Source organism: Morone saxatilis, unplaced genomic scaffold (assembly GCF_004916995.1).
Source record: "Morone saxatilis isolate NCDOM2014 unplaced genomic scaffold, NCSU_SB_2.0 Contig15, whole genome shotgun sequence".
Classification (NCBI taxonomy): Eukaryota; Metazoa; Chordata; class Actinopteri; family Moronidae; genus Morone; species Morone saxatilis.
Genome location: NW_023339707.1, coordinates 445,177 through 456,344, shown reverse-complemented (window position 1 = coordinate 456,344; position 11,168 = coordinate 445,177). Strand labels below are relative to the sequence as shown.

At 40.6% G+C, this 11,168-nt stretch overlaps 1 protein-coding gene across 1 annotated transcript in view; it reads right to left on the bottom strand.

The window, feature by feature from the left end:
• The window catches only part of LOC118324918 (myelin transcription factor 1-like), a 24,473-nt gene that overhangs the window by 5,104 nt on the left and 8,201 nt on the right, over positions 1–11,168 (bottom strand). Inside the window, exons 3-13 of the mRNA XM_035657424.1 lie at positions 10,918–11,168; positions 10,650–10,773; positions 6,642–6,755; positions 6,335–6,552; positions 5,066–5,268; positions 4,769–4,984; positions 4,524–4,672; positions 3,305–3,367; positions 752–820; positions 436–498; positions 262–345 (exon numbers count right to left, since the gene is read on the bottom strand). The exon at positions 10,918–11,168 is cut by the window's right edge and continues 868 nt beyond it. Coding sequence (XP_035513317.1) covers positions 262–345; positions 436–498; positions 752–820; positions 3,305–3,367; positions 4,524–4,672; positions 4,769–4,984; positions 5,066–5,268; positions 6,335–6,552; positions 6,642–6,755; positions 10,650–10,773; positions 10,918–11,168 — 1,554 coding nt within the window. The remainder of the gene's footprint in view (positions 1–261; positions 346–435; positions 499–751; positions 821–3,304; positions 3,368–4,523; positions 4,673–4,768; positions 4,985–5,065; positions 5,269–6,334; positions 6,553–6,641; positions 6,756–10,649; positions 10,774–10,917) is intronic.

Here is an 11,168-nt window from a genome sequence, read left to right as displayed (position 1 = left end):
CACGCTACTTCACCATGTCATGTCAAATTTGTCTTTTGTTATTGTTTTGATGTGAGAGACCCCCTAGTGGCAGAAATTACATATTGTACATTTAATCTCAGATAATTTTTTCTAGCAAAGACTTTAATTTTGGATTATTTCTCCCCTGCCAGTAGGGCCATTTATTTTATACAATGGCCCTACTATGCTGTCCGTGGGACAACGCTAGTCTAACGTTATATGTGCTAGCTCTTTAAGAGCTAATGAGCTACAGTGTCTCACCTTAACAGCTCCGAGTCTTCCTTGTCGTCCTTTGTGGGGATCGATTTGATCCCACCTTTCTTGGCTCGAGGACACCCGGACAGAGGAGCAGAGAGGAGCAGAGAGGAACAATCACATACAATCTGCATACAGTAACTGACAGTACAGCAGGATGAACAGGAGGAGAACTCCTACCTTCTATGTGAGGCGTAATTTCCAGTGATGTGGCCTGATCCGTCGCAACCTGGAGTGGGACACCTGAGACACACACAGACGCTCTTTCACTCCACAGGCTTACACTAACAGCAGACTGCAGGCAGAAACCACTTTTCCTTACTAAATAATCAGGGCTCATTGTTTTTGGTTTGGATTGTTCAATATTGGACTTAATTATGATTGATTTTGAGTATTTTATATTAGTGTTAAAAGGAGAGCAGGGACAGAGCTGTAGCTGCAGACTGAGTGCTCAGTGAACATGTTGGAGGTGAGAGACAGGAGAAAGCAGACATACTTTAGTTCAGCTGTGTGGGCAGCCATGAGGGTCCGAAGTGATTTATCAGCAAGAGGACAGCCTGACAGACTGGAAGATAGGTTAGAGAGAGAACGTCAGAAAACCAGACTGAGAAACAGGATGTCTGAGCATGAGTGAAGGAAAGAGCCAGAACCTGAACTGGACTACAGAGCCAGGACAGGACTGGGCAGCACACACACAGGGAGGACAGGAGTTCTTTTATTATCTGATCTCATCTCTTAAGTGATTGGGCACGACAAATAATAAACGATGAATGTGTGTGAGTGTGTGGAATCATCAGGTGCAAATCAAACAATCCACTGGAAGATGTTTAACAGTCAAAAGGCCTCTTTAGTTCTAATGACAGCATGTCTCCTGGTCACATGATACAGGAAGTAACCAAAGGTGAGAGTTGTCCAGGGCCCAATCCCAATATCCACACTCTTAGACTCACAGGCTTTGAGACGCATTTCTGCAGACTTTGCGTGAGGGGATTACTCACAGTTTATAGACAAGAGAAGCCCTTAAGTGTTAAAAAGCCGCAAACAAACATGGGAGGAGCCACAAGAAATGTGTGATGCTGAATTGACAAATATTTGTACATTTTTATTATTTGACCTCTCATCCACTCTCCCTTAAATGAAGAAAGTAAAAGACGTAAAATAAAAAGTCCCAAACCCACTCAGCTATGTAACTAGAGCTAGAGCCAAACAAAGCTTTATAAGTAACACGTTTTGGCGTCATCAAGATTACATTATAATATAATATAATAATTATACAGCACTTTTAAAAAACAAAGTTACAAAGTGTTTTGTATGGTTGATCCAGGATTAAAACATTTCAGAAATGAATCAGGAAATTAAAATAATAAGTTAAACCCCAAACAATAAAGATACATTCTAATAATAAAACAGATAAGACATGTCAGCAATAAAACGCAGTGCCAGAATGAATAAAAGGCTTTTTGAGATATTTAGAAGCATTTTAAAAGATGTTACAAAGTGCTGTCACATTCCTATTTATACAAACTCTTACCAGGCGACGTCGGCTAAATCTGTGAGGGTTCAGGGCTTTAAGGTGGACATTGGGATCGGGCCCAGAAGACAATGAGATGCTAATCGCCATGAAGGCGCCGATGTTACAATAGCCCTTTCATTAGAACTGAAGAGGCTGTTTGGATGAAGGTGGAACATCTTCAGCTTCATTTCAGTAGTTTATTTTACTTTGACCAACGTCATCTGAACACCTGTCACGTCAAATCATCTGAAAATGTTTCTCTTAATATTGTAATGAAGATATTCCAACCATAAAAAGCAAAACTTCAAAGGAGAGGGTTTGTTTGTAGCAGATCTTCATACCTAGAGGACTAAATTTAAGGACCAGTGTGTAGGATTTAGTGGTATCTAGCAGTGAAGTTACAATGCCCCTTACAAGCATGCCAGAGAAACTACAGTGGCTTAAGCCAGTGATTGGTTTGTCCATTCTGGGCTACTGTAGAAACATGGTGGTTCAACAAAGGCGGACAATAAGTAACATAAACACATTAAGTCTTATATACAGCTGATTGTACACTAATGAAAACATACCATTTCTGACAATAGATCCTCCTAAATGTTACACACTGGACCTTTAATGTTGAAGTTGCTCCTTGTGTATTCTTCTGTTCTATTCTTGTTTAAGCTGCAGTAGGTAACCTTTATAAAAATAACTTTTTGCCGTATTTGCTGAAACTTTCACTATATCCTGACAGATTATCTGTCTCATGAACTACTTTCAGGAGATAGTGAAAGTTTCAGAAAGTATGACAAAAAGTTATTTTTATAAAAAATATCTACTGCAGCCTTAATGGTGTTAAACACAAGACAGCAGCTTTTATGATAAATTGTTCTCTACTCTAAAACCAGCAGCCTACAAATCATGTAAATACAGTATTTGGGGGCATGAATCCAGAATTATTAATTTGAGTAATTGATAAATTTGTAATATGAGTAGTATTTTATGTGCATAACTGATCTCTGTACAGGCCATGTATGGTCAGAGGCTTTTACAGGCTCCTATATATGCTCTTATCCACCAGCTTTCCAACTTCCAACATATTGTACTTAACACAGCTGCACATCGTGCCTCCTTGTGGCTTGTTTGAGCAGAAAATTCTTTTTGATCCAACACTTACAGTACATCTACATAACTACCATAAAACATTCATTAGAAAGTGGCATTACTGATTGACAAGTAGTGGTACTAAAGTGCAGGGCTCGGTACTGGTGAGTACTGACCTAATTCAAGCTCTGTGTCAGGCTTGTCTAAATTTCCACAGGCTAGAATCAGATTTGTTGAGTCTCTCCAGGCAGTAGGATTAGTAGACTTTTTCCATTGTTTGCACAAAATGGAAAAATGTGGCCAAATTTACCCACTACTCCCCCTTTACTTATAAACTGATTCCAGTCAGAATCAATGTTAGGAGCAGATACTTGACACCATTACAATCACACCATAGATTTGTAATGCAAACATACTTGGCTTATCACTTCCTAGTCAGAGTGCAGGTCTTACCTTCGATGGGATGCGTAATTGCCAGTGATGTGTCCACTGCCATCACAGCCTGGGGTGGGACATCTAGGGAGCAAGACATACGTGCACAGGTCATTCTATTGCCCTTTCTTTATTGTTTATTTGTATAGGCACAAGTATGTAGCATAAAACATGGCACACACCCCAACTTTTATAGCGTAAGCTAATTTGTAATGCCTGTCCCTAGATAGGCCTTAAAATACATAAAACTCAACAAATACCCAAGAACACAAAGTAATAAATTGAAGCACCATAAAACAGGAAGCACCGGATCATTCATGAGGAAAAAACACTATAATAAATGTTGACTTGTTTTGTTCCAAAAGAGTTAAGGCTTTCAGCTTGAATTGAATTTTACATGTTCTATACCTCTTTTAATATCCCAGCAAGAAGAATAAAAGCCCTAGGCACACAAAAAAGGAATTTGTCTTGTCTTGTAAATGAACAACCTGCACACAATGCTGGGACAGAAAAAGTCACTGAACACATAATGAGGACCAGCTGTTTTTCTTCCCCATTGTTTTATCTGTGCAGCCATGGGGTTGAAAATCTAATTGTGGGGCTGTTTTTTATAGCTTCAATATTTTTATTTTTATTTTTTGCAAAAAAAAAGAAAGAAGGCAGATAGAAATGGACAGGTGTTACTGCGTTGACTAGAAACATATTTCAGTTACAACCATCTTGGTTTTTGGAGTCTGAGAATTCACCTTCTCTGCAAACTAAATTCCTTCTTAGTTGTCCCTTGTTTTTTTATCAATCTTGTATTGATAGTGTCCTGACTTTTTCTTTTATCTGCTGGTTTCACAGCCTCATAGTAAAAGACAGAAACAGTTTTGCAACCCACAAATCCTCCAGAAAATAGCAAAGAAGTATTTTGGCTCTTTCTTGACTTGAAAAATTATCTGCTGCTCTAAATAATTCCTTCTGCAATCCCACTACTAAATGTATTGTTTTAAAGTACTTAATACAAGCTACAATTAGATGACAAGCAGAGGAGCACCTTGGTAGCCAGATGGTTACTGTGTCTGCTGCATAACTGTAATGTTACTGGTTTAATTCCAGCCAGGGACCTTTGCTGCATGTCATACTGCCCCCCTCTCTCTTCAGATTTCCTGTCTGTCTCTTAGCTATCAAACTGTCCAAAAAAGCTCATCTTTAAATAATAAGAAGTGGAACAACCTTTTAAATGGAGGTGACTTACACAAGAACGTCTTTCTTGCTGTCTTTGGGCTGAAACTTGACCTTGAAGCTGCTGGTGGTGACCTCACCAGGGTACTTCCTTTCCTCCAGGTTCTCCTGGTCCTCTTCCTCACCATCAGATGAGGTGTATGAGGGAGCCGTATACTCCACCTGGAGAAAGGTAAAAATAGATAAGTGACTCTGGCACTCCCTTTACCTGTCTGTCTCTTCTTACACTGATGTGATGTCAGTGAGTGTATACAGAACCTCTTCGTGGTCTTCCTCTTTGACTCCACTTGGTTTGGTAAAGTCCAGCGGCCCCTCCCACTCTGGCTGAGTGTGACCTTGAGACAAGGCGGCTCCGATGTGTTGAGAAGATGAAGACGAGGAGGACGAAGGCTCTGGAGGCTGCATGCCCTCCCTCTTGGTCTTCTTCATGCTGAGATCCAAGGTGCCGTTCTCGTCCACTTCAATGTCCGACTCCTGCGGGGTTCAGATGAAGAGAGAGTCTAAACAGAGTCTAGTCTAAATGAGAGTAATCTTTCTGAATGAAAGCCAGCTTACCTTGGTGCAGGGGTCCCTGGGCTTGGTGCTGAGGGTCTCTGGTCTCTCCCAGCAGCGGGTGGAAAGGTTGAGGATGGCTGTTGCCGCCATGTGGGCTGCCTCTGCATCTTGGCTATAGTCATAACCACTGGAGGACGAGGCGCTCTTAGAAATGCCTCCTGACACACTGTGACTGGGAGAGGAGGCCTTAGGGAATGGTTTAGCTGTGTGGGAATGGAGCAGATGGATTTTTTGAACATAATTTAAGTAATATGGATAAAATAAACATATAATAAAGCTTTTTTCATTAGTTTTGTTTTTAATAACATGTCCTTTGTAGTGGATATTGGATCAGCTGCAACATCTCCTTCGCAGCTCTCCAAGAGGTCTGGTGGTCTCTTGTGGCAGCCAGATCAAAGAAATACAGGACTGTGTGGACAGTGCACTTCTTTGTGTAGCTTGGCATTGATATATATATCATGACCACACAGATCAAAATCTTTTTCTACCTGTGTGGAAAATGGTTGAAAATGAGTCCCACTATGCCACACAAAGGACATGGGTTAAATGTTGATTTTGAAAGGCTTAAAATGAATATACATTTCTAAAGCCACAATATAATATAGTTCATATTTTCATACAGAAAAAACAAGATCCTTATGAAGACCAAAACAATACATCTTGATAGATTTTATCAGTTATATTGCCAAAAACCCGTTTGTTGCCCCACAGAGGACAAATATAATCATAAATATAATATTTGGAAGATAACAGTAATGAACAGAGACTGGCCACTGGAGAAAAGAAAAATTAATTTATGTGCACAAATTGAGAAATTGTGTGCTCAAATTCAAATAATTTATGCATATGAATGAATGGAACATAGCATTAAACATACTGTTGACATTCTAAAACAATGGTTCCCAACTTGGGTGTCGGGACGCCCACTAGGGGTCGCCAAAGCTTTGCAGGGGGGTTGTGAGGCCTTTTTGATTTTCAGGTGTCTAAGAAAACTAAATATCTTTACAGAGCAGGCCTATATCTCAGTATTTCTGTGAAGAAAAACTAAATGGAATTGTTATTTAGTTTTTATTATTAAGTTTATATTTTTATTTAAAATCTAAGCTTTGAAGACCTGAACACACACTATATTCATAAAGCCTTCCAGTGTCAAGAAAACACTGAATTTGTTGAATAAGAAGCCTATTGAGTATGTATGATTGTTAAATGTTAAACAATACATTATACATTGCACTGTAACACTCGGTAGTGTAGCATGGTAGATCTTACATTTGAAGGCTTTGGGTGATGTTTCAGTGCTGCTGGGTGTCTTTGGGATAAGCATCCGCTTTCCAAACACCTGGACGTCAAAGCTTGCATAGTCAAAAGACACCTTGGAATATTTCTCCAGCTCCTTGGCCAGGTTGGCTCGAGGCGTGGTGGTCACTGTGTTGGGCCGGTAGCTGCCATACTGAGGGATCTCCAGCTGTTTCACAAAACACATGGGCCTGGAGGAAAAATCAGTAGTTACGCATTATTCCTGCAGTGGCACAGCCATATTAAAGCTAATCTTGAATAGAAAACGTTTATGTCTCACCTGAGCACTCTGTCAGAGTTGGAAGAGGGTTCGCTGGCTGAAGCTTGTACATGAACCTGCTTGTCCTGGCTTTTGTTCAGCTTAGCTGCAGCTGCAATGGGGCAGCCAGACAGACTAACAGAGAGACATATCCAGATGTTTGCATTTAATAAAAATAAAACATGAATATGTAGAAATGTGATATACTGACAGGAGTTTGAAATAATTATAAGCTTTCTAAAGACAGTGTAAGTATGTGTTAGTAGTATTAGATGACATTTTAGATGACATTGGTTCTCTTCAAGGTTTCACTCTTCACGTTTTTTTTGATCACCTTAATGCTAATACAGTGTTGCAGTGATGTATTTTTGTAGTCCGACCAGGAAGTTAGCATTGTCCTGGTTTCTTCGACAAAAAGCCAGTACGATTTTTCCATTTGTATTGTTGCAGAAAATAAGCTCTGTGGTGAACAGGTTTATGATAATCACACGTTTTGTTCAGCAAGAAAATCTTTACTAGTGTTCAGTGTTTGTCCGTTCTGGGCTATTGTAGAAACATGGCAGTTTAACATGGTGGACTCCATAGAAGAGGACCCGCTTCCTCTGTAAAAAATGTCTCATTCTAAGGTGAGAGGAAATGCTAACGAAAATATAACGATTCTTATCTTCAGTTGATTATACACTAATGAAAACATACCTATGAATATTATATTCCATTTCTGACAAAAGATTGTCCTAAATGTCTTCTCTCACCCAACTGGTTTTGAGGCAGCGACACCCAGCCTAGAGGGCCGGGGGGGTCTGTCCGAGGTTTCTGGCATCAAATTAAAGGAAGTTTTTATCCTTGGCTGCCGTCACTCTGGCTTCATGGTGGGACCTGTTGGGTCTCTGTAAATAATGTTATAAGGATTCGGTCTAGACTGTCTATTTGAAAATGTCCTGCAGATAACTTCTGTTATGAATTGGCGTATACAATAAAATTGAATTAATTGGACCTTGTAGTTGACTTATCTCACTTGTCTAGGCATCTAAGCGAAGCGTGTGATCTGCTAAGGCAGTCAACTTGAGAGCTGCTGCTACACTCACATTACAACAACTCCCTACCTCCCTGCAACATGTATAACCAAGCCATTCTTTTCAATCCATTGTGGTGTGATGCAGGCACTAAACATGTGAAAACTATGAAGCTGCTGTTGCATTTCAGAGTACAGTCTACAGTAGAAGTTCAAGTCTTTTGCACTTGCACAGGTCAAATCCAAGTCAAGTCTAATTTCCAACTTTGAATTTCGGAATCCCTAAACAATAATCATAATGCAGCTTGTGACGCAAAAGTGTGGGCCTCTTTAAAAACAGAATGAAGACGCCACAATGATGATCCTCTTGTATACCCAATTTTTCCACCAACAGGGACTGGCATCCATTTTGGCTCAGGCTCCAGGCTAGAGCCAAAAGTAGCGCGCGTCATAATATTTCTTACAGGTAGTGTGGCATTGTGGGCAACACCTCCTGTTGATGATGCATCTTTGATTACAGTGTTTGCCACTCAAAACTGGTGGAAATAAGGGGCTAGATTACTAGAAGGCACATCCGGTTCAAGAATCTTGAATGGAACTGGATACAGATCAGAAAAAAAAAAACAAAGAGCAAATTTGGTGGAAAAAGACTATCAGCGTATTTTGGATTTTGGTTTTTCATTAATCTCTCGTGCCACTTTATTTGATTAGCTGTCGGACCCTGGTTCAACATACATTTTAATCTTTGGACAACTTGGGGAGAGGTATCAAGGTAATTTCAGGTATCAAGTATTTACGTCATTGTCCAGAGTGACATGTCATGAGTCAGTGACAAAGTGCCTACTTGAGTTCCAAGTCTTTTTTGATTTCGTACAGTTTGAGTCCTAAGTCCATCAAATCTGTGACTCAAGTCTGACTGGAATGTTCCTTGAAGAGGAGTGATGAAACGTCAGGAAAACGCAGGTCAAAACGTCAATGCCTGGAGGCTATTTTAGCATTCCACATAATAATTCCAGTCCACATGAGTTTGTTGGCGTACACAAGAGATCACACACCCTGTGATTTATATACAAAAAGGATCTAGCTGCATGCAAGTGTCATAGTATATTTTAGCATTCTTAGTTAGTAGCAAAACTGTCAGTTTCCATGATGGTCATATTAAACGCTTAATGTAACAACTTCCTCATAATCAACCTATAAAAACGTTTAGAAAGGACTAAATTTTATGCTAGCATCCGCACTTTTTATTGAAATAAAAATCACCATTCCTCTAAGAGTCTGGTACTAGTATGACTGCAACTATGAAATCGATAGTAGTTTTAGCCTGCTAGCACCAAATCCACACCAACTAGGCTGGTTCCCCAACCAGTCATGATTCTAATAACTCGGTGATCGCATATGTAGACAATTACTCAAAAGATTCACCATTCCGCGAATCTAGCCACAGCTGTGCTGTTTAACCAGAATTAAATGTTGCAATTGTGTTGCTGATGACCGCTTATATACAAAAACTATTATTGGTGACCAAGGTGTAAACATTAATTGCTAAGCATTGCAATGTTAACATTGTATTGTTAGCCCTGTTAGACATGCTGATGTTCAGCATTCTAGCTCAAGGCACGCATTGTGCTAAGTAGCACACCCACAGACGCTGCCTAGCTGGCTGCTTTTTAGTCCTTGTTTGAAAACCATGGAAATGGATTCTTGTATTATTTAAGCTAGTTGCTAAGAATAATCACAGAGGATAAAACTGGGACAAAAAACACCATCCAGACCACGACCATTATTGTTCCAGAACTATATATCGCTCTTTAATACATTGGGGTCATTTAAGGCATCCAAGCGTCATTCAAATGAAATAATGTGAGAAGTGTAGATGGGAAATTAAGCTTTGGTGAACTGGTTTTTCATTGAAAGGGCACCTGAAAGTGAGGTCCAAATCTCCCTTGCTCCTGACCCTACTCCACACTGTATCACTGTGAGTAATCGGTAGTTTTTTTAGGTAACTTTTATGGGCTTGCTTTTACTCACGTTTTAATTGCTCTGGCCTGCTTTTTGCTTTGTTTTCTTCTTCCTCCTTTGAGATCTTCTTCCTCCCTCCTCATTCCGTCCTCTTCTCCTCTGCTGGCATTCACTGTCTGCGGTGAGGCCTTGCATCTGCTGCCTGTTTCCAAGGCTGGTTCCTCCTCCTTGGGAGCAGACTGGTTCTCTTTCAGCCTCAGCCTCTCGCGAGCTTCTTTTCTTCACAACTTGGGCTCCTAGTACACTAGGAGGAAGCAGGATGGGCTATAGCAGTGATTATATATCATACAGTATAACGCGTGAATGCTAAACAATGCTAACATAGCTAAAACATAAAACAGCAAAGTTGACTTGTTGTTTTGTCGCATATACTATAAATGACCATTTCTTTAATGACTTAAAATGAGTGTAGGGTTTAGTGAGATCTAGTGGTGACAGTTGAAGATTGCACTGATAAACTGCTGCGCCTTCCAAGGTGTGTAGAAGAAACGCACAGCCTATCTAGAACGCGTGTTTTAGGTTTGTCTGTTCTGGGCTACTGTAGAACTGGCAGACTCATAGAAGAGAGGTGGCCTTTGTTGATAAAATGAGCTGCATTTCTAAAGTAACAAAACAGCAATGATATGCATGGCCAGGACTACAGACACACAGCAGACACAAACTCAGGTTATTTTGTTTAGTTGGCTGTCACTAGCAGTAGTAACACAGACAGTAGTGGAAAAAGCAGTAGTGACAATACAAGTAGTAGTATTAGTAGCTGCAGAAAGTTCTAGAGTAGATTTAGTAGTACTAGTAATAATAATTAATAGAAATAATAATAATAACAATAGTAACTCTCAAAGCTCAGAAGCTGTTGAATATCTAATAAAAATGGTTTATATGTTAAAACAGACAACTCCAAGGGTTGGGTTGTAACATCAGTAACATCTGGAAGTTGCCTCAGGAATGTCAGGTTTGTCCATTGGTAGTCTATGGTGTTATGAAAGGTAATGTACTCACTCTCTGGAGGGATTCTGTCTTTGTGAGGACATCCAGACAGACTTCGATGGTGAGGGTACAGCCCCGTCACATGACCTGTCCCATCGCACCCTGGGGTTGGACACTTCACTTCCTTCTTCTCTGAATAGGGGAGGGTGAGATGGCAGCAGTAATGAATTAAAGTGTGCTTCTGACCTAATACCAAGTAATACCAGATCAAAATCGGTATTGATAATGACATTAACAGACTTCTGAACCGTTTGGTAGTAGTAACAGTAAGAGTACCTTTGCTGTAGTGAGAAGTGCGGCGGGCTGCAGCAGCAGGCTCGGAGCTCTTGCTGGAGGTGCTGTATGGATGGTACTCTGGGGAGCTCTGGGCCTCCTGACCTCCCTTCACCTCCTCCGCCTTCAGGGCTATGGCCTGCTCCAGCAGTCCCAGGTTCCCCCGAGTCATATCCCAGTTCTCTGAGTCGTCTGTGATTCCTGAGCCCTCTGAGACGCGATCCTGCTCCTCTCCGTCCTCCTCCTCCTCCTCC